The sequence below is a fragment of the Polypterus senegalus genome, chromosome 8 (assembly GCF_016835505.1).
Source record: "Polypterus senegalus isolate Bchr_013 chromosome 8, ASM1683550v1, whole genome shotgun sequence".
Lineage (NCBI taxonomy): Eukaryota > Metazoa > Chordata > Cladistia > Polypteriformes > Polypteridae > Polypterus > Polypterus senegalus.
Genome location: NC_053161.1, coordinates 121,087,868 through 121,112,477, shown reverse-complemented (window position 1 = coordinate 121,112,477; position 24,610 = coordinate 121,087,868). Strand labels below are relative to the sequence as shown.

The 24,610-nt window shown below is 37.0% G+C and overlaps 1 protein-coding gene across 8 annotated transcripts in view; it reads right to left on the bottom strand.

The window, feature by feature from the left end:
• nav3 (neuron navigator 3) overlaps positions 1 to 24,610 on the bottom strand; it is a 544,841-nt gene that overhangs the window by 207,301 nt on the left and 312,930 nt on the right. For all 8 annotated transcript variants that reach the window (XM_039761717.1, XM_039761722.1, XM_039761719.1 and 5 more), the window contains one exon: positions 15,498 to 16,542. In XM_039761717.1, the coding sequence (XP_039617651.1) occupies positions 15,498 to 16,542 (1,045 nt within the window). The remainder of the gene's footprint in view (positions 1 to 15,497; positions 16,543 to 24,610) is intronic.

The following is a 24,610-nucleotide window of genomic DNA, read 5'->3' as shown; positions in this document are numbered from 1 at the left end:
ATGAAAGCAGGGTGTATTAAAGACTCCCGTGATCAGTTACTTGAGCTGCGAGGGCCTAAGCAGCTTAGTTACACTTAACCACAGAAGCTGTTTGTCCACAGACAGACAGGGTGAGATCTTTCTTGTACCTGCATAAGAGTAAAAGCAAGGTGAAAATTTTTTAGAACTGGTCTACTATCTATTGTAATGGGCAGTATTGGATTGCTGTCAAATAAGGTAGATGAACTGTCTACGCTTATATCGGGTCATGAGCATACAAGTACATTGGCACTTTGTGTTTACTGGAGTGCTGGCTTAAACCCGATATACCAGACACTGGTTTAATGCTGGATGAATTTCATCTTCTTCAAGCAGACAGCGACCCAGTGCAGTGTGGAAAAAAGACAGGAGAAGGACTGGTCATCTATGTGAATGAGGAATAGTGTAAAAGGGATCAGATTGCACTTAAAACTACAGCTTGTAATTCAGACATTGAAATCCTAGCTGTCGAAATGAATTTACGTTATGAATTACAACATCCTTATTAATGTTTATACTGTATTCCTTCCTCTGTAAATGGGGACATAGCAATGGAAATTACTTACTTTGTCACCAACACTTAAATGAACACAAACTCTGACCCTGCAGTTATAATATGTGCTGACTTCAACCATGTGACTTTCGAATGAACAATGACAAACCTTCAATAGTTTGTGATTTACTCGAGAAAATAAGAAAGTTGTTAAAAATGCCTTTAAGTATAATCTACTGGTTCATTTAAGCAAATCTGACCACAAACTGATTCATCTTATTCCCAGCTTGTTATTAGGTGGCTAATATTATCCATCCATCCATCCATCCATCCATCATCCAACCCGCTATATCCTAACACAGGGGCTAAAATTATAATATTATATTATAGCCAGAATAGTGAGGAAGTGGGGCCTGTAGGCTGAAATGGCTCTGAATGACTGTTTCCAAATGTCAGACTGGGAAATAATTGCAAGTCACATGGAGACAATATTGAGGGGCTCTGTCACTGCATCACAGAATATATTAACTTCTGTGCTGAAACAGCAGTACCCACAAAGACGCGTGGCTTTCCAAAAAACAAGCCCTGGATTACTAAGGAACCAAGGAAGAAAAAGATGAGTGAAGGAAAGGAAACTTACAAAGCTAAAATAGAAAGCAAACTCACTCAGAATAATATGAAATTGATAAGAATGGGCTTTGTAAAATTATGGGACTCAAACAATCTGAGGTTCAGGTGCAAGAAGGGGATGCAGACAAAGCTAATGCCCTGAACCAATTTCATAGTAGATTTTCCTTCCCACTATCACCTTCTTCCAATGCCCATCCCCTCACCATCCCTACTACACCAACAACTACTACCACATCAATTGAAATGGCCACTAACAAGTCCACCTCTGACCATGAGTGTGGACTGTCCATAACTGAACAGCAAGTAAGGAGACAACTGAGGAAGCTACACACAGGAAAATCTGCAGGACCAGACAGAATCAATCCTCAAGTTCTGAAGGCCTGAGCTGACAAACTTTGTGGTGTCTTTTGTCACCTGTTCAGTCTGGTCTTACGGCTTCAGAAAGTACCACTGCTGAAGAAAACATCCTACATTATTCCTGTTCCAAAGGTGGCAAGCACCTCTTCAACTAATGACTAAAGACCAGTTGCACTTACGTCTTACATCATAAAGACTTTTGAGAGACTGGTCCTGGACTATTTGAGTCCTCTTGTTATAGACCACCTGTATCCACTGCAGTTTACTTATTGGACAAAGACTAGAGTGGAGAATTCAGTTATCTATCTGCTCCACAAGGCTTATTCTTACCCGGACAAAGCTGGCGGCACTGTGAGGATTATGCATTTTGATTTCCCCAGCACCATCAATTCATATTCTGAATCATCAATCAATCAATCAACATTTATTTATATAGCACATATTCATACAAAAAAATGTAGCTCAAAGTGCTTTACAAAATGAATAGAGAAATAGAAGACACAATAAAAGATAAACATAAGTCAACATTAATTAACATAGAATAAGAGTAAGGTCCGATGGCCAGGGTGGACAGAAAAAACAAAAAAAACTCCAAAGGCTGGAGAAAAAAAAAAATACCATTTAGCCATCTCTGTTAAGGGGTAAACTCAGAGAAATGTAGGTGGATCGGCTTATGGTGTCCTGGATAATGGACTATCTGTTAGGTAGACCTCAGTTTGTGAGACTCAAGGACTGTGTTTCTGATTTGGATGTACACAACACTGGAACAGCCCAAAGAACAGTCCTGTCTCCTTTTCTCTTCACTCTGTACAACTACAACTACAAATATAACCCAGGACATGCCACTTGCAGAAATTCTCAGATGATCCTGCAGTAATGGGATATACTGATAAAGGAGATGAGACAGAGTATAGGTTCTTGGTGCAAAGAGTATTGTCTGCATCTTAACTTCAACAAACCCTAGGAACTGGTTATTGACTTTCACCACACCAAAGAGCCTCTATGTCATATAATTCATTGCAAAGCTTTTATAAATTATAAGAAATGTAGTGTATTTGCAGGTTCACCTAGGATACCATGGAACTTTGTTAAATCAGGGCACGGAAAATCAGCATTTTACTCTATAAGGTATTGAAACAGGGTCACACAACCATCAGTTGTCTCCATGATATAAAAGCAACTAACCTGTGAAAGACACAGCTGCAGATTATTTTCTTTGTAATGTAGATGGTACTACCATCAATCTTTTGTTCATTTTGTGCAACCCACTCCCTCCTACCATTACTTTTCATATGCTTTTTTCAATAAAGAAGAACATACTCAAGTATCATTTTGTACTTAGATGTTTAAATTATCGTAGATATTTTTCCTACTCTTCAGAATGAGAAAATTCTGTAAGTACTATGTTATTCATGTTTACAATTTCATTTTCAGGACATTGATACATGTTTTCTACCCTTTCAATAAATTACATACAATTCTGGAACATTTTAATGAAGAAACTCTTTCCCAAACAAATGTCAACATGTAGCTAAAAAAATTTGACTTTCCTAGGTCCCATTTGTATTTGCGAAAGACGACTCATTTGACCAAATGTTTTTCCCCCACTGTGTTGTTTGCACCACTTTATCAATAAATAAGCATTTTAGCATTTATAATACCTCACTGTCTTCACTATCTCTGTCTCAGGAAGGCTAGCAATGTACTGTGCCTAATAAAACATCTTGTTCCCCACTTAGATTTGACATTTGCAGTCAAATGAACCTTACATTTCTTATGCATGAGTGGACATCACAGTTTGTGTTTTGATCTGCAGCTGTCTTAAATATGATATAATTTCTTACAATGCTAATGCTAACACAACCTTTGGTACTTTAACTGAGACATCAATAGGTTTAGCAGCCATTGTACCTGAAATGCCTAACAAATGGACCCAAGGTATGGAACATAATGAGGATGTACATCTGCAAAGCATTTTTACACTTGTTAACATAATGGGATGTTAATTGCTTAATTATATCAGGAATCCCTCATTTTGAATATTTTATATGTGTTCCCATTATTTACATAACTACATTCCTCATCTTGCCATATTTGTTCATGGCTTAAAATGAAACCATTGCTTTACATACAACTGAAGGGTTTGGCACAGTGTTCATCAGTAAAGCTTAAATATTTCTAGGCAATTGATGGTCTTAGGTTTATGTTTACTTATGACTTAAGAGAGAACATTAGTTCCATAAATTTTACTTACTGAGGATGCATAGCAAACCCAAATGTTATGATTTGGATCAATAAAAATTCATTTTTTCTTTTCCTTGAGCTCTTTTAGTTGCATTAATATTGGATTTTGAGGTAGCAGAACCAAGTAGTGGCACCAGTTCTCAATTCTGAAATGATTTTCTTATATATGCATACTGTATATATAAATATGTGTACTGTATATACGAGGTCAGGCACAAAAATAACTGGACTGGGCTTGGGGCTTTCTGGGAAAACTGTCTGTAGGTCGGTCAAACATGAATCATAGAACTATATCCCCTCCTACACGCCTTCTCAAACCGCATACCGGCTAGGTATATCCGGTGAATAGCCCAGTCAGTATCTGTACAACAATCACTACAAAAGTTGTCGCTATACTGTCAGGTGACAAAAACATAACGGCCACATAAACTTATGAAATGATAAAAACAGTGTACAGTGATAACAGTTTGTCTCACACACAAGTTTTTGATTGGCAGACATGATACAAGGATGGACAAGAAAATGTGGAAGACGTTCAACGCCCAGGTCAAGAGGGGGGTGGGTGCTTCACCAAGACAACACTCCTGCACACAATGCTTTTTCTGTAAAGCAGTTTTTGACTGACAAAAACATTCCTGTCCTTGATCATCCTCCCTATTCGCCCGATTTAACTCCATGTGGGTTTTACTTGTTCCCGAAAATCAAAAGTGACCTGAAAGGAACACATTGTTCTTCAAAGGATGAAGTGAAGACAGAAATGGCAAGCCTGTTGAAGAGCCTCAAGCAAGAAGACTTCCAGTACCTGTTTCAATCAAAAGAAGATATGTATGGAGTGTGTAGATATCGGGAGGGGTGTATATAGAAGGTGACAATGTTTAGAATGCTGTAATTCATCAATACATTTTTTATATGCGTATTTATATATATATTGTTTTTTTTCCAGATGCCATCTTTGTTTTGTTGTATTACTCTGCAACAGCCCTCAGAGGTGCATGGTTCTGACATATTGCTTTAACAAGCTAATATGGTTGGTAAAATGCACTTCCCGTTCATCCAAATTTGTGAAAAAAATGTAAAGATTTGCTGCATGATTGTTATTCATTTTAGTGCTTTAGATGTTTTTTTTATGGCTTCTATTGTTATTGGTCTAGTGTTCACAATCAATGAAAGATAAGACAGATTCAAAGTTACAATCTTTTGGTTTTTATTTTGACATCTCCTCTCCTAATTAGCTCCATTACCCTAGAAGTCTTCCCCTTTTCATCAGTAGACATACTGTAACAACAAAAAGGTTAGGTTTCCCAGTATTACATTGTACAGAAAATATTTGCTTACATAGGCTTTCAAAGTAATAGGTTCCTGCTACAAAAATTAGTTTTGTTGGGAGACACCTTAAAATCTTGAGGTGGGGAGAACAACAAGTTGCTTAATGTAATTTCATTTAATTTTATTTTTTAAATCTATATGGTTCACTATTAGTGAGTGCACTGCAATAGACCATTTGCACTCATCTAGGGATGTTGCACCCCATGTCAGCTCCATATGTGCCAGCATGCAATAACCCAAAAGTGGAAAAGTAGGTTGAAAAATGGATCCTTTGTTCTGGTCTTGGCACTGATAGACTTAAGTCTTTGCATGTCAGGGCACACTGAAAACATGCCCACACTCATTCATGTTAGGCCAATGTTAGCTGCCATGATTTGGGGATCTGAGAGCAAACCAGGGAAGTTCCAGTCCCCAAGCAGAAAGTGCAAGCACTGTGCTACCTAGAAAATTAATTTCTGAAATACATCATTAAGGATTATGGCCAACACATCTAGGTGGTGGTAAAGTAAATGCAATCAAAAGTAGCATATAGAGGTCTACCTTACTGATATTGGATTTCTTATCGACAAATTCCCTTGCACTTTGTAGCCCACCTGCAGCAGACTTCTGACAATGCAGACACCTGCTGTGAGTTCTGAGATTGCTGTACCATGTCTTTTCCTGCTGACGCCCAGCAGCTGTGTATTTAAAGATAAAAATGATGCATCCTTCTGTAAATAGAAACTAATTGAAAGGGGGATTCTATATTTCTGAAAGTCAAAATGCCTTTTACTGCCATCTTGTTGTTAACTCTTAACCACAGACAGAACATTTTCTTTGATATCAGACAATTATACAGGCCACAAAGAAAAATTGAAAAGTTACATGAAACAGCAAACACCTTTCTTGTTCCTTCATTACATTTATGAAATGATGGTGAAGAACTTTTAACAACACAATTTAGACAAGCTATTATGAAGTGTAATGACACTGAGAACCATTGCCACTGAAATGTAGCAGCACATAATAAGGTGCTGAGATCAGTGCTGAGGAATGTTTCCTGACCACATGCAAGTTCTGCTGAGATCGTCTCTGCAGGAATTAGTATAAACTGCATATCAGCATGGATGCTTAGTTTGTTTCTCAAAGACTTATTAATCCATAATGAATTGTGACATTAAGACTAAAAACATAAAGAGAAATCGATGATCAAGAGTCTTGTCGATATACAGTACTATAGAATCTTTACCCTGACATACAGAAAAGAAGAAACTCACAGATATCTGGTTGGACTGTAAAGCTGTATAATTTGATAGTAGAAGAAGGAAAAACAGAATGTGCTTCTGCAATAACAACAAGCGTTATTTAATGTGTTTCCCTTTATCGTAAATATCATCAGGAGGTGATTTACAAGTAAGAGATAACATACTGATACTTTGCCACCAGACTAACAGTGGGTTAAGTGACTTTGGATCAAAAAAATGTAGTCATCAATGGGGATTAACCTGGGAATATCAAGATTTATATTCGAACTTTGTAGAGTTTTATTGTGTAAAAAGTGCATGATAAGAAGAGTAAACAAGCAACAGTTTAATCATATGAACCCCTGAAAAAGACTAGAACTAAACATCACATCTAATGTAGATACAGCTCAAAAAAAGCTTACATTAAAAAAAAAATCAATATCCAGCATATTTTATGTGTACTCTATAGCCCTTTTTAGGAGCTTCCATGTATTTCTGTAGTAGGAACAAACAGCTCTTACAATGTGCTAGTTCAAAAGAGCCAGTTAGCATTAATGGAACATATCTGGACTGTAATGACACTTTTGGAATCTACACCAAGGACAGAGATGGTACATAAAGACTCATAAAAGTGCATCTACAATACTTAGGCCTTCAGTTGAATTAGAAATTTTACAAAACATCTACATAAAATGAAAAACAGGTATATCAGAAGTCACACAATGCATCAGAATCAGAAAACAGAATGTCCAAATCAGAATAACCCATAAAAAGTTTTAATTGCATGAAATTTAAAAGAATTGCAAAATCAATTCAGTAATGGTCCTGAACCTAGGAATCACAGAGCAGTACAACCTGACACAATGAGACTAAAGCCTTATGTCTGCCAGGTGCAGCTTTCTGCACAGAAATTGCCACTCACACTATTAGTGAGGGGCACATTTCTGAAATGTTCTATTTTGTACATTGAGAGGCAAACGTGAGAAGCAGGGAAGCATCAAAGGTAATGACCAGGAAATATTCAGTGTTAAGAGAAAGAAAGGGTAAGGGAGAGAAAAAGAGGGTGCATTCTAATAAAATGGAGAAGGCTGACTGAAAGAAAAAGCTGGAAAGCCACATGCAGACAACTGGGGTCATGCCGTTCAATTAAATATGAAAAATGTATTCATCTACAGTAGAAAAAGGTCAGTTATGCAAGTAATTAATAACAACAAATTATGTTGAGAGTGAACATTCTGTTATGGAATGAATATTTTATTATTTTTTTTTTTTCTATATTTATTTAATAAATGAAAATATTATACTTTACATACTTTATCTAATATCCAGACATTAGTTTATAGTTATTTTGTAATATGTTTGCAAGTGTTTCTTGTCTCACCTTTGTCCTCAGCCTTAGTAAAATTTAGACATGTAAAGAGTATGCCAATTCACCATGATCACATCCATTCACTCTCTGGCCAGCTGTACATTTGCAAATTTCAAATACATTGTCTGAGTTGTGTTGGAGGACATTGTGTGTGTTATTGGGGGCTCAGTGGTGCCCCCTTATGCTTAATATATATTTATGGAGCACACTATTCCAAAATACTTTTATTGAAAATCAGTAGTGCCTGAATAGGAGGCATATTCAAACGAGATCAAGCTCTTGAATTGAAGACAAGACTCTTGACCAATGAATGATGAGTAGTGGCAGGTCTTCAATTCAAAAGAACTAAATATGTCTCCTATTCATGCACCGCATCGATTTTCCTGATTAATAAGATTTATAAAAAGATGAACATTGTAAACACACAACTGAATAATATGACTTGTGAATTATGCATGATTAACAGGATTTTTGTTTCCTTTGCACATTTTTGATATTGTTTGTTCTTGAACAGTGTTGGTCTCCATAGACACCCATTCTATCAGAAGCTTCATTATCTCCATTTTCCAAGAAAAAATGAAATTACAATTTTTCTCAGCCCTCTCTGCAAGCCACATGGGGTGAGTAACATATAAAAACAAATCATTCATTTTTGAAAACATTTACACAAATAAGCTGTCATTTACATTATGCATATCTCCAACTGCAAAAGCAAATGTTTACTCTCATTGGTGAAAAACGTGATGAGGGCAGAAGGGTTGTGCTTAGTTTCATCAGCACCCTGCAGTGAAAAGGTTGGACGGTAAGCACCTTTCAAAACACACAGTAACAGCATAGCGACAAGTGGGAAGGAAATACATTTTTTCAGACAATTGGATAATCCCTTTTTAACACATGCATAATTTCAAGCTGTGAATCAATATAATGGATAATTTGCCCTCCTGAGTGGATATAACTAGTACTGTATCAAAGCTTCCATTTAACTTGTTGGCTTGTGCTGTCTTATTTCCCCAGGAGACACTGTTATGCAAAAATCACTAAATGCGACTACAAGAAACAAGACAGCTGTTTGGGGTGAATGACAGCAGACAACAATTATAAAAGAACCATAACTCTCAAAATACCAAACTAGTCTCCTATAATATGGCGCAAATTCTTGTATTTCATTGTGACTCCAGCATAACATTTAAATGTTACTGTGCACCCAAGTTAAAGTCTTTATATGGAGCAGATCAAATCATGACATGGTGATTCCTAGCATTATGTTAGGCTCAGACATTGGATCAAACAGCTTACTGGTGCTCCTCCTACCCCACAAGAGGTTGGTTCCTACATATCTCCTGATGCTTCCTGTGACCTTTCAAAGGAAAATTTGGACAGAGATAACTGGTAAACGAACGTATATAGGGTAGCTATAGATCTTCTGTAGGAGAAATTGTATGCCTTATGATTGATATAAGTACACAAACATATAAGATATCCATCCATCCATCCATTATCCAACCCGCTACTGTATATCCTAACTACAGGGTCACGGGGGTCTGCTGGAGCCAATCCCAGCCAACACAGGGCGCAAGGCAGTAAACCCGGGCAGGGCGCCAGCCCACCGCAGACATATAAGATATCAGGGTTTAACTTGAACATGTATTTCCTGCATGTAAATGTAAGACTGGGTGCATTAGTGTGCACTCTAGGACAATCTGTACTACCGATTAGGCTGATGCTTTGCATCCAGTACACTTAGTATTGGCACTGGATGCCATACTATGCTAACATGGATTATATCAGTGTAGAAAATGACAGGATGGATGGTAAAAACACATTCTTTCCTTATGAGAAAGCAAGCAGTATTATTTTCCCATCACTTTGCTACTTCATCTGAATAGTTTCATATGATGTTGGTTATTATACCAGTTCTAATTCATCCTGTATGGAAGGTATCTGATTGAATCATTGACTAGTTACAGGGACAGTTTTTTAGCTTTCAGAAAAATCACATACAAACTGGACAGTAGTTAATTGCTTAATTATAAATTATCAAATCATTTCTTTGCACAGACTTTGAAGAACATACTAAATGGTTAAGCCACTAATTATTATTTTTTAATTAGCAGTAAATTTCTGCCACAAACAAGAAACACATAGGGAGAGGGAAATGAAAGAGGGGGAAAATGGAGAGTGCTTCAGTGATCCTTGAGAGGTGGACAAGTGGTTGAGTCATTCCTCTAGACAGAAAAAGGTTCAAGTGTGTGTAAGGAAGATAAAATGTGTGCATTATCCTTCTTTGTTTCATCATTTGGAACTTTCAAGCTCTCTTTTTGGTAATCCTTCCTTGTGAGCTTTATGTTGCAATCAATATACATTTTAGGCAATATTTTGTGAACTGATGTCAATAGGACATATTTATTTGTTATGCCACATACACACCAATATGTTGTTAAAACTAGCCATACCTATTTATTAAATTATTTAAGTTCTTTTACAAATGTATTTATTTACACAGATCTCACCTTTGAAATCATGGTAGTGTAGCAAGCTGGAGCCTCAAGAGTCACTCACACTATGCATACAGTATATATTACCCACAAAGTAGCATTCCTCCATTTGTTCTAATCAATGCAGACATCCTCTGTCTCGTAGTCACAAACACTACTGTAGATACGTATACTGCTTAACTGAATTTGCCATGAAATCAATCTCTGTTGAGCCATTTTTGTATTCAGTAGTACTCTGAATTGTGTGTTGCTCCAGTTACCTTTGACTTTTATTAAGTATGCGGCCTAAACGTGTTCCCTGCTCTAGTGAGAGCGAGTCTGCAGCTACAAAAGCCCTGGTATGTTAAGGGCCTAGGTAGAGAAAGTGTCGTTTTTGGATATAATAAAAGCAAGTTATTCCTTTACATCTGTAGGATGTATAGTATGATGATAAAAAGCCCACAATAAGGAGCCACTTAAGAACATTTATGTTAAGCAGAATGCCCAGTGGGGGCTGGGTGGTCTTTTGGCCTTGGAACCCCTGCAGGCCTTGGTTATTTTTTCTCCAGCATAACTGGAGTTTTTTTTTTCTGTCTACCCAGGCCAACTGACCTTATCATTTGTACTGTAATTTACAGACTTTAAAAAAACAATCATATACTTAAAACTCTGTTTCTCTTAATTATATATTTATCTGATGTAAGTGTGCATTATTTATTTTTTGCATACTATATATATATTATTTGGGCTGGCACCCTGCCCGGGGTTTGTTTCCTGCCTTGCGCCCTGTGTTGGCTGGGATTGGCTCCAGCCAACCCCCGTGACCCTGTAGTTAGGATATAGCGGGTTGGATAATGGATGGATGGATGGATATGTATTATTATTCTTATCTTTTTTCTATTGCATATAATTATTTTGAAATCTTGTAAAGGACTTTGAGCTGTATCATTTTCTATGAAAATGATCTTCAGAAATAACGGCTGGTTTTTGTGTTATTAGAAAGAAAAAGAAATTTGACAGATGTTTTACTGCTGGTGCATCAAAACCTTCAAAGACTGTGTGCATAATATAGCAACACTGAAAATGGAAAGAGCTGCTCCTCAAACAATGAGTTCTTATTAACTCACCTTTCTGTCTGTCTATCAACAGGAAGGGATTTCTACTTCATTCCTGGACGGTCTTCAAAAGCGGTTCCTTTTTGACCACACTTACTGTACCTGGTGGTTCTCATTCACCCTACACCTGTTAATGAGATGATATTTTATTCCTTTACCTTAACTCTTTGTGTAAACGGCCTGCTTATTTTCCTTTCTCCATTTACAAGCGGGCTCAAAACGATTATTATCTTTGGATATGTAATCTGTTTTCCCAGCAACTGCATTGATTTCCTCCATGCTCATGTACAGAAGTTTATTTACTGCACAGTTCTTACAGCTATTAATGTGCAATCTATTTGCTAATCTAGAATCTTTTGTCGAGTGTATTTCCTTAACTGTGCAATTTAGGAGCAGACTAAGCAATTAATTACCAACCTCATTTGTTTGTTATTTATTTCATTTAAAACCACAGGTCTCTTAGCTTATGTGCTTTTTATTTCTCGTAATTACATAGCCCTGAGGTCAGGTAATTTATTTGCTAATGCTGTGTCCCTTCTACTTGAATTATTAGAAATGAAATTCTATTTGAAGCAAAGCTCACACAAGCAGTCATAAATGTATGCTAACAAATCAGAAATGGTGACAACTGGTCCTTAGTAGCCATGATGATGAACTTCTTTAATTCTAAAACATTCAAGATAAATGGACTTTGGTAAATATTATTAAGGACAGAGAAAATAAAGATAGATATACTGTACGTAAAGCAAAAGAAAGATAAAGAAAATGTAAGAGGTGATTGTGTGAATTTTTTAGAATTATTGTCTTTATTGCAAAACATTAATGGACATTACCTCTTTCTGTGATTTTCATCATTGAGCTTCAGAAGTAACATAATAAAAATCACAAAGGAGGAGCATTTCTTATTTTAAATAATGTGCAGCATTTTTGTGTGTAAATGATTACAGGGCTAAGTCGTAAGGGCGTGGTGCTGTACGGAAACAGCATGCAGAATGCAGAAAAACTTTAATTGGCATCATTTTCATTTGTGTGAAAGTGTTCCTAATAGTGGAATGGACTATCTGTTTATCTTGACAAAGAAATGAGTGACATGAAGGTGCAGTGGTTAGTAGTGTTGCCTCACAACTTTAGGAGTCCGGGTTTGCATCTGGTTTAGTGTCTTTGTGGATTTTGCACACTACCTGTATGTTCTTACAGAATACAAAGAGAGGAAGAACTCCAGGTGTTTCAGCTTCTTCAGCAATCCTCCATGTACATATATGAGCTAGGAGACGGAAAGGCTTTAGGTAGGAGACTAACTGCCCCATTACATATATGAACTAAGAGATGAATAGATTTTAGGTAGGTAGAAAACTGGGATGGGAGGAGAGGGTTTGGTCCCCTTGTTGCTACTGTTTAATACAAGTGGCATTATAATAATGAGAGGCTATGAGAAATGTCAGTTTGGAATAGTGAAAGAAAAAGTTACCATAGTTTGTAAAGTATAAAAAATGGAAGTGATGAGTCTTACAACTCTTAATTGGCCCAGTTTGCTTACTGATCAGTGGACTGAGAAGTGGAAATGTTTTACATGTTGCTGAGATCTGCAAATCAGAATTTCACTGTTCTCTGTCTATACGACAATAAACTTGAACTTCAGTGTGCCTTGCAATGGACTGACAGATCATTGAGGGCTGAATCGTGTCTTCTTCTCAGTGTTGCTATGAATCCCCATAACTCTGGATTCGTATAAACAAGCTGAGAAAATAGATGTATAGATTGAATAAATGCATCAGGGAAGTATAAAGGTGAGTGTTTTTTTTTTGTCATTCTTTCCAGAATGTGTATGCGGCACTTGTTCAATGAACACAGTGACTGATCCAAACTATTATGCTACTGTGCCATCCTCTGCAGTAATATATCAAATTGTATTTTTTTGTTCTTAACCTGCATGGAGCCAGGAAAATTACTGTCATTATTTCTGCTTTATGCTCAGTAGCTATTAAGATCTCCAAATCTATGCTGCTTGTATGCACTAATACGTTACATTTACTCAGGAATCATTCGTGTACATTCATCAAATGTATACAAAAGTATCTCCTCTACTGATTATATATAAAACCACAAACATCCCATAAGTGTAAATGTTCACCTTCTAACTATGGACAGTAATAGGGTTAAATTTAAAAAAAAAAATCCTGTTTTAGATGGCTGAGAACGGGGCTAATAAGTATCAAGGGGTCTAACTGTATAACTGCACAGCAATGTGTTAACAGTTAATGGGAAATAAAGCTGCAGTGGTAGTATCAGATTAAGCAGTATCTTAAATTTAGATTAATTACCATTCATCCATCCACTCATCATCTGAATCTGATAATCCCAAGGTCTCTAGCTGAGGAATAATCATTTAAAGATATAAATAGAAGAAAAAAAACATCTAGCATTGTTTAGCTTATTTGGCATACCCTGATCTAAAGCAGATGGTGGAATACATAACCGAAGGCTGCATCTATGTCTAGCCTCTCTTGTTTATTATGGGAATTTTATGTTTTCAACAAAATGATTGATCAGACTAAAAATCATTTCTTATAAAATTCACAACAGTAAAATGCACTTCTTAATTAGCTGTTGGAAATGTGCAGGTGTGTATAATTTTACCTTCCGATCCTTAGTAATAAAATTTACATTTTAATGGAAAGTTGATTGCAATCAGTGGTGAGAAAACCACAATCTTCAGAGAAACCAAGTATATCCCCTGTGGGGATAGATAGATAGATAGATAGATAGATAGATAGATAGATAGATAGAGTCACGCATGTGCACATAGGGGACACCTTCAGGGCTCAGCTGACGTAAGCAATATCACCCAAAAAAGACAGGTGGCAAAAATGTATTCCCTTTTCACTGACAGCTCTTAGGCACAGTAACAATAGACAACTATTCCACCCTGACTCCTTCTGGAAATGGATGTTTATATTCAGGATGATGGTCTAAAGAGGTCATCATTTGGGACCATATGTGCAACAAGATCAACGCACCTAGCATTATCAGTTACAGTTTCACAGTATTAATATTATACATTATATTAGACATTGCCATAGTATATTGAGTGTGCTAGTCCAGCTCAGTAGTATTCAGCACACAGGGAACAATACCATCTTAGCTGAGGGGTCACTCATTATACAGTAGATCTTGACATCTGAAATGCCAGTTTAAAGTAAAATAAAATGACACACAGTTAAAACTAGATTAGTACAGGTGGTGTAGTGTGTGGAACATTTAGTGCAGAGTTGCAAGAATCAAGAGAAGACTCTGTCCCATACACCATTAAACAATGTGTTTCTTTTTAAATGATCAACTAAAGAAAGTACAATGTGGACAGATAAAAAGGTATCTAGGCTGAATAGCTGGCTAAATACTTGAATACTGGCATTGATTTTGTACAATAGGGATTGTTTCACACAGATTGAGACAAGAGATGCTCCTACTCTGGACAGCAATGTAAAATTGGGTCCTGACTTTTGCCAGAAATGTTATCTGTTAAGCAAATTAGAAAATTTAACCAGATATTGTTATAAAACAACAATTGAATGACCATGGCAAAGTGGCAAAGTTTATCTGAGGATGTTTCTTCTACATAAGGATAAGTCCATTAGTGTAATGAATCTGTGACAGAATTATAGAAGAGAGTTAAATTCCCAGCTGTCAGTTGGAGTGGCCAGGGGTCAACAGAAGGAGCTGTTGATTGGTGCACAGTTTAAAATGAGCATTTTGCAGGAAGAAAAGGTTATAGCAGAGCTGCAGCAATCTTTTACACAGCATCTAAATGTGCTTGCACTCTGTTTGATGATCAGAAGTACAAAGTGGCATGGCCTTTGCTTACTTTTAACTACTTTGGATACTGTATGCATATTCTAACTGACAGAATCTTCCATAGCTGATTTATTATATATTCCATAGTACCAAAGTAAGACTTCAGTATTCAGCCAACACCGAGCAGTAAAAGGACCCCCAATTAATTTGAGGTATTTCACACACTGCTTGAAATCCCATACCTTTAATGCATAATATGGAAAACCATTGGCTACACATTGTAATACCTGGATGATGGGCAACACTGGCCCTAATTTGAAAACCACACCACAGAACTGGAGATCATCTACTGTAATAAATAGCTACTGTAGCGCATGAATCTGACAGTATTGGAAAATTACTTTCTAAGTAAAACTGAATACAGACTCACTCATATTTTCACAATTCAGCACATACCTGTACATGAAAGGAGCTACGGTGGCTGTGTTTGGATGACTGTATTGCTGCTGCTGCTGAGGGAGCTGGACAATGCCGTTTGCAGCTAGCTGATTGCCTACTGCTGACATTGTGGCTGAAAGTGCAGAAGTGCTTGTTGATGACACCATACTCGTCCGTTTCCCCTCAGGAGAGGCAAAGCTACCAGGGATCTTGCCGTCAATAGGGGATTTCTGAACATTAAGCATCTGACTTCCTTTAGGTGTCCGTAATTTTTCAGAATCCTTTCCCCCGGGACCAGTAGGACTGCCTATAGTTTTTACAGTGGATGCTGGCGTCGCCACTTTCAGTCCAGGTTTAGGTATTCCAGTGGAGGCAGGGACAGGGTTCTCTTTCTTTGCTACTGGGGCTTTGCTACCCTTTGGGATCAAGCTGGCAATTTTCGAGGTTTTCTTTGAAGATTCCGCAAGCAGCTCCTTTTCCTCTTTACTTGGAGTACTAGCTTTGCTTTTGTTTTTGCTTTTGTCTTCCTTATCTTTAGATTGTGGCAGAGATTTCTTATTGCTGAGGGTTTTGTTGCAGGACTTTGCAGGTGGAGTTGTGCCTTTGGGTGACTGTTTAGGACTGCTGCATGCAGAACCCCCACTATTTTGATAACTGCTAAAGCCTTCTGTTTCTCCACATTCTGATAATGCGTCTTCCTCTCTTCCTCCAACTTCTCCAAGGGATCCTGAGCTTGGTGAAAGAGCAGGTCTGGGGGAACTCCTTGTATTGATTAGTTTAAATTTTTCTAGCATGGATTTTTGTCCTGTGCTCATTACTTTGGCTACCTCAGCAAAGGGGGGTTTGAGGCGTTCAGAGGAAGGCGTAGGGGAGGTGGCTGGGCTTGGTTGTTTCACAGACAACATTGAAGAGGTCGCTGTGTGTTTGATGTTCATTGACTTACTCCTCCAGGGTTTGCTGGTGGTGGGTGAAGGAATAGCAGAGGGCAACTGTTGACCAGCAGAGGTGGAGATCTGTCCATTTCCACTGATGCCACCAGGCTGTGGAATTCCTTTTACAGATTCTGAAATGAAGATGATTAAGCTTTATTAAAATATTACCCAAAAAGAAGACTCACAAAAATAGTGCGGTCCTAGACATTTCAAATGAAACCTACATTAACTGTTGTCTAATGAAGCTTTCTTTCCAATTCCAAAAATTCATAAAATAAATATTGTGAACTGTAAAAAAGTATTACACAATTTTGCTTTGTATAGAAACAGATGAAGCTGTTGCAGATGAAGTACTGCTGCATCAATTATAAATATCTACAATCTCCATGTACTCGACACAGTTAAAGATAGCAGACTAATAGATTTATTTTACATACAACTATTCTAACATCCATGCCCTTGGGTTTTTTGTACTTATAATAATGGAATTTAAAATATAGATTTAAATACAGAGGGAAGACATAGAATTTCACTAGGGTGTCATAATGGGAGTGTCGAAACCACAAAAATCACTCAAAACTCTAAAACAGCTGGGCAGATGTTCACTTACCATTGCATGTATATTAGAGTTAAACTTAGTTAACATATAGAATTTATGGGGTTTCAAAAGTTTCATCACAAAGAGGGGTTCAAAAAAGGGACCAACACAAAAATGGTAGTTTTGCTCAGTTTACATCTTATTCAATAATTCAGTCATTCAACAAGTCATCCAATTCATTAATGTGTGATTAAACATCTATTCATGAAACAATAGTAAACCAGGAAGTAGAACGAAGTGACATTCATGGTTACAGCCCATCAAGGAGTTTACAACACTAAAGAATTCAATCATACACAACAACAACAAATTGTTGATTCATGAAAGCAGAATAGTAGTGAAGATGACAAATGGGACACTTGCATGTCAGCCAGCAATGACAAAAGGCCCAACATTTAGAAACACAAAGGTTTATTAGTTTAGCCCATTATACAAATATATTCGGGCAAAGCTGGCTAGCTGTATATATAATGCCAGTCCATCACAACATTGAGTCCTGCACGGATCAAAGCCAGGCTCCACAAAGCATTAGGCAACCTCCGTGCCACTCAAACTACCCTAAATTCAGTTCAGTGCCATGGAGGGCTGGAGCTTATCCTGTTAGTACTGGGCATAAGGCAGGAATCAACTCTGTTAGAGCACCAGGCCATTGCAGATTCTTCTCTTGCACAGCCCCAAATTAACTCTTACATGAAGCCAATTCAAAACTAATCCAAAATGCCTACCTTTGTGATGGGGATTGGAGATACAAATATGAAAATTCCATGCACACTCCTCATAGACAGCAAAACTGTGTTGGATTCAAATCTAGGAAACTGAATGCATAAGGTGTCAAAACTAACCACAGTGCCACAATGCCAGTCATTCTATGCAATTTTCTATTTTCTGTTAAAAGCCGATATTTATGAGGCCACACATGGATGTACCATGTTTCTTTTAGTCATAATGGCAATATTATTGTCATCCATCCATTTTCCAAGCTCACTTATTTCAATTAAAGATTACACAGAAGTCCACTGCACTGTATGCGCCCCCCTCACTCACATGGGCCAATGTATATAAGCTAATTGGTTTTAAAGGCATGACTACTGTAGTATGTGAGAAAGTCCATGCTAGAGAAAAGCTATGGGCACAATGGGTTTGGTGCAAACCTGGGCAAAGATATGAATTAAGATTCTGGAACTGCCCCATCCTACCACCTGTAACTATGTTCTAAATTCCTTTGAAAAAAACTTCAGAAAACTGTTTAAGGGAAATATCTGATATGTGATAACTACAATTAAATCAGCATATTATAATATTGGCCTCAAGGTACAGCTAATAGGAATATGGTTAATGAAGAGCTGGGTCAGAGACTTAACTACTTTTCTTCTTAATAAGTGTTATTCATTCTAGAGAGATATGCAATACAAAATAATTTTAATGGGTGACAACATTTTAATATGCTGTCTTGTTAATTGGACTTTCTAACTCTTCCATTCTATGAATTCAAAGCAATGTTAATTGCAGTGCTGTGAAAGGTGAATTAATGAGAGGGGATTACTAAATGCAAGTTTTTAAATGCGCATGAATTGATTTCATCTTTAAATAGTTTTCAGTCTGCTTTCATGAACGCGCTGCAGTGCTGAACCTGCAGGCTTACTGGTGTACTCATTTGGTGAAGCTGCTTGCCCTATTCGATATTCATTTTACAGTATGTGTTTGATGAAACTGCAGAGAGCCTAGGCTACACATTTATGAAGCTGCTGAGGCAGAAAATTAACTGCTCTCTAAACAATTTCAAAGTATTGATGCCTTCCAAACGAGAGAGTGGAAATTATTTAACCTTTGCAGTTTCCTTTGCATGCAGGGCACTATTTCTTCGTATTTATTCGTATGTTTTGCATTTTTCCAGATTACAGACTTTTTAATCTTGAGCTTCAAAATTTTACAGAGTATGGCGGAGGAAGAACTTCCATAAGTACATCAAATACCTAATCAAAGCTAATTAAAAAAAAAGAACAGAAAGTGTAAAGAAAGCAGATATTAACGTGACAGATAATAATTGAGTTTTTTATTACCACTTTTTAAATAATGTAATGGCTTCTTCAATTACAGTTGTGCTTGAAAGTTTGTGAACCCTTTAGATTTTTCTATATTTCTGCATAAATATGACCTAAAACATTTCACTCAAGTCCTAAAACTAGATAAAGAGAAACCAGTTAAACAAATGAGACAAAAATATTATACTTCGTCATTTATTTATTGAGGAAAATTATCAAATATTACATATTTGTGAGTGGCAAAAGTATGTGAACCTCTAGGATTAGCAGTTAGTTTGAAGGTGAAATTCGAGTCAGGTGTATTTAATCAATGGGATGACAATCAGGTGTGAGTGGGCACCCTGTGTTATTTAAAGAACTGGGATCTATCAAAGTCTGCTCTTCACAACACATGTTTGTGGAAGTGTATCATGGCACAAACAAAGGAGATTTCTGAGGACCTCAGAAAAAGAGTTGTTTATGCTCATCAGGCTGGAAAAGGTTACAAAACCACCTCTAAAGAGTTTGGACTCCACCAATCCACAGTCAGACAGATTGTGTACAAATGGAGCAAATTCAAGACCATTGTTACCCTCCCCAGGAGTGGTCGACCAACAAAGATCACTCCAAGAGCAAGGCGTGTAATAGTCGGCGAGGTCACAAAGGGTCACAAACTTCTAAGCAACTGAAGGCCTCTCTCACATTGGCTAATGTTCATGTTCATGAGTCCACCATCAGGAGAACACAGAACAACAATGGTGTGCATGACAGGGTTGCAAGGAGAAAGCCACTGCTCTCCAAAAAAAAACATTGCTGCTCATCTGCATTTTGCTAAAGATCATGTGGACAAACTAGAAGGCTATTGGAAAAATGTTTTGTGGACGGATGAGACCAAAACAGAACTTTTTGGTTTAAATGAAAAGCGTTATGTTTGGAGAAAGGAAAACACTGCATTCCAGTATAAAAACCTTATCCCATCTGTGAAACAGGTTTGGGCCTGTTTTGCTGCATCTGGGCCAGCATGGCTTGCCTTCATTGATGGAATAATGAATTCTGAATTATATCAGAGAATTCTAAAGGAAAATGTCAGGACATCTGTCCATGTACTGAATCTCAAGAGAAGGTGGGTCATGCAGTAAGACAACGACCCTAAGCACACAAGTCGTTCTACCAAAGAATGGTTAAAGAAGAATAAAGTTAATGTTTTGGAATGACCAAGTCAAAGTCCTGACCTTAATCCAATCGAAATGTTGTGGAAGGAGCTGAAGCGAGCAGTTAATGTGAGGAAACCCACCAACATCCCAGAGTTGAAGCTGTTCTGTACGGAGATATGGGCTAAGATTCCTCCAAGCCGGTGTGCAGGAATGATCAAAAATTACCGGAAACGTTTAGTTGCAGTTATTGCTGCAAAGGAGGGTCACACCAGATACTGAAAGCAAAGGTTCACATACTTTTGCCACTCACAAATATGTAATATTCGATCATTTTCCTTAATAAATAAATGGCCAAGTATAATATTTTTGTCTCATTTGTTTAACTGGTTTCTCTTTATCTACTTTTAGGACTTGAGTGAAAATCTGATGATGTTTTAGGTCATATTTATGCAGAAATATAGAAAATTCTAAAGTGTTCACAAATTTTCAAGCACAACAGAATCATGTTTTAGCAACTGACAGATAAAAAAATTGCACTCTTGTGGTAACAAATTAATAAAAAAAAATCACCTGTCTTCTAAATAGTATAATTGAGAACTTCCCTGCATGCATTTAAATGTACAGTATGACCAACTCTCCTTATAAACAGTAGATATTTATCCATCCATGCCTCTTGTGATGTTGTTAATTGTACTCATACAAAAACCATATCACAAAGGGACAATCTGCACACTTCAAGGAGATTGCATCTTTACTAGCAATAATACCTTGTGCTAGCCTAAAAACCATGACTGATTGAGGTAATTTATGTTAGGTAGAAGGCCTAGAGGGGGTTGGGTGGTCTCATGGCCTCGGAACCCCTGCAGATTTTAATTTTTCTCTCCAGCTGTCTGGAGTTTTTTTCTTTTTGTTTTTTTCTGTCCTCCCAGGCCATCGGACCTGACTTTTATTCTATGTTAATTAGTATTACCTATGTTTTATATATTTGTCTTTTTTCTCTGTCTTCATCCTTTATAGCACTTTGAGCTACATCATTTGTATAAAAATGTGCTATATAAATTAGTATGGTTGTTGTTATAAAGCGAATGCACTAATCAGTGGATTACTGTGCCGCCCACCTACACATTATCTTCATAATGGAATAAGAGAAATAGTATAGCCCTACATTTTCTTTGAGTTTATATATTTAGGGTATTGTGTTCCTTACCACTGTTATTTAGTAGTCTGTTTTGTTCATCTCATCAATTAAATTAATTTAATTCAAATGAAGACAGCCATAGAACAGGGTTCTTTTTCAGTCATTGTAATATGTCGGAGTAGACAGTGATATAAGAAATCAAGACAGTAAACAGCAGAGGTACTGTATATACTGCCTGTACAGCATAAAGGAAAGATAACTTTTAAAGAAGCATACATATAGTCAGTCTTAGCAAGCACACAATAAAACCTCCAAGCAACAGAGATTTATTACTCTTGAAGTACTGGTATTATGACCAATTCAACAACATTTAGTCTTGTGATGAAAGTGATATTTATAAAAGAGGGGCACAGTAGTGCCACCAGTCATAGTAAACTACTACTGTGCCTAAAAGCCCACAGGAAGAACAAAAAAACAACAAGCGAAATGTTCCATATTTCAAATTTTAATTTTCATTGTCCTCCCAAAAAATTGCCCATCACATAATAGTAAAATAATGTTCTCATATGAGGTAGGAAACATTTTAAGTAAGAATAATGTAGGAGGCGGCTACAGTTGTTTACAGCTGAAAATAAGTACAAAAAAATCAAAATAAAGATGAATAATGACCACTCATTAGCATTGTTACTTGTTAGATAATGGGTCAACTGGAGTGTGCCTTAATCAGGCTTACTCTATCATCATAGCATGATGAGGCTAAGGTACAAGCAGGAGATCATCCCTACGTTGGAATCCTATAGCAATGACAATTCGTTTAGAATCAGGCTAAGATTTTCTGTTATGCAAATGGTTGCGTTGTGGTTTGATGTTTTAAGAAGATGCTGGTTTAAGATGGTGACATCTCACATCTTATGCCTACCGTTTCTTTTATTTGTGTTTAGTTTTATATATTAGGGCAGCTTTTTAAAATGTAAGTGTTGCTCAAGGGTCTCTAAGGCAGCAGTTACAGTCATATTGCTTTGTTATGCTTCCACGCTTTGATCTATAGCAGCACCTATTCCTCATACTGTCAAAAATCTCATCAAATAAAGGGCTTATTTTATGGGGTAGCAAAAGAGAAACACACAACATAATACAAAATTGGTGAAGTCAGATGTATTTTTTTTTTAGTTCTCTGGACCTGGTAAAAACTGATCATAAGTGCTCAGTTGCCTCCTGTTGCCTAGGATGGAGGGCTCACTCAATAAAATATACTCAGTATAAATAATGTGTGAATTACTTCGGCAGCAGCATGTTTCAGGTTCTGCCTGTTGCTCTCGACCTACACGTCACATCACTTTGGTAGATTAACAACTGTTGGGCAATTTTTCCAAGATTCCAGCGAATAATGCAGGAATGTCGAGATACTGTAACTACATTTGGACTCTCTGGTTAAAGCAGGGGTGTCGAACTCTGGCTGCAGGTTTTCATTCTAACCATCTTCTTAATTAGTTACCAGTTTTGCTGCTAATTACTTCTTTTAATTAACTTGGCTCAGGCCCCTTAGTTATTTCTTTTTCCTTAATTAGCAGCCAAACAATAATGAGGCACAAAACAAGCCACTGCATGACCAGCTCCCCTGTGCCCATCACACAATATCTGAAAATAAAGAAAGGTGAAGGTCTTGGGAAGGCTGATCTCTCAGGTCACCAAAACAATGTTTTTTATGAAAAACAGAAAATCAACAGTTTTGGAAATGTCTGTTGTGGCAGAACGAGAGCAGCAACAAGCCATGGAATTAAATAATGGGTTTAATTAACAGCAAGCATTGGCTTCTCATTAAGAAACTGGTTGATGTTTGAAGCACCAGTTTAGCTGGTCATCTGTTGGCACGTTTCATGCCTTATTTCTGTTTGGCTGCCATTTAATGAGGAAACAAATCAATTCAGAGGACTGAATCCTTCTAACAGGGCTATTAAAATGAATGGAAAAAAGTGAATTAGCAGTGAAAACTGGTCACTGTTTAGGAAAAGGGTTAGAATGAAAACCTGTAGCCGTTGCGGCCTTCCAGGCCTGGAGTTCGACACCCGTGTGTTAGTGGATCTCTAAGGACTGCACTTTCACATGTGAGTTTGGGCTCTGCTCCCCTAACACTGTAGTCAGCATTCAAGGACTACCAAATAACATTAAAGTATGTTGTATTATTAAAATGCATGTTGTATTAAAAGTACATAATGTTTACTAAATATTTACTTGTATTGAAAATTGATGTAAACAAGAATATTACTCTCCCTGTGATGTATAAGGCAACTAACAAACAAAGAAGCTATCATTAATGAAATGATATTATGCTATGCAGTCATGTTCAAAAAAATGCTGCAGAAGTGGGGCTCCAAAATGAGAGTATATGATTTACTTCATCTCCTTGTTAAAATCTTAGAAGACCAAAAATAATAAAACAGAATTTCATTAATATGTCTTCTAATTTCAGCAGAACATTTAGAACATTTTAAAATAAGTAACTGTTAAAGACTGCTTTGTCACATACTTTAAGTGGAACAGATTACAAAAAGTAATTTATGCAGGTAGGTTCACATTTCAAAACACTACAGTGATTTCCATATTTATTAAATAATGCTTTAAATGCATCATTTAAAAATTTCCATCACCCCATCATGTTTTGGATAAAAACAGCCCTTTGAGAGTGTTGGGTTTCTGATTATAGTACAGATAAACATGAATAAAAGAATTCAACTATTTTTGAACCCACTAAATCCAGCTCAGGGTCCCATGTGGGCTAATGTAGCATCGATAGGAAATGGTCAGGGTGCCTGTCTTTTTCAGGTAACTGTAACTACTACTATTTTGCTCACACTATACTTACGCTGGGCTAGTTTAGAGTTGCCTATTAACCTAAATTGCTTGTTTTTGTGGATGTGGTGGGAAAAAAATAAAAAAATCACAGGATGCTCCGGATGTAGGATTGCATTTCACATTCTTCCTTTGTAATGTTTAACATATTATTCCTGAACGTTGTTCATTAAGAACAAAAAAAAAGCCATGTGGAGAATGTGAGCACTGCACACAGACAGCAACCAGGTCAGAATTTGAAACCAAATCTGTGAAGCTGTGAGTCAGCTGTGTCTATTAATCAATCAAATCTTTATTGATTATATAGTAGCCCGTTTTATAACAATCTCACTTTCAGTCTAAGGCTCATTGGTCATGTACTGGACTTGATGTTTTCTTAGCCTCTTTCCTTCTAATCTACCCTTGGGTACTTGACTTGCTACTTCAAATTTCTATTAA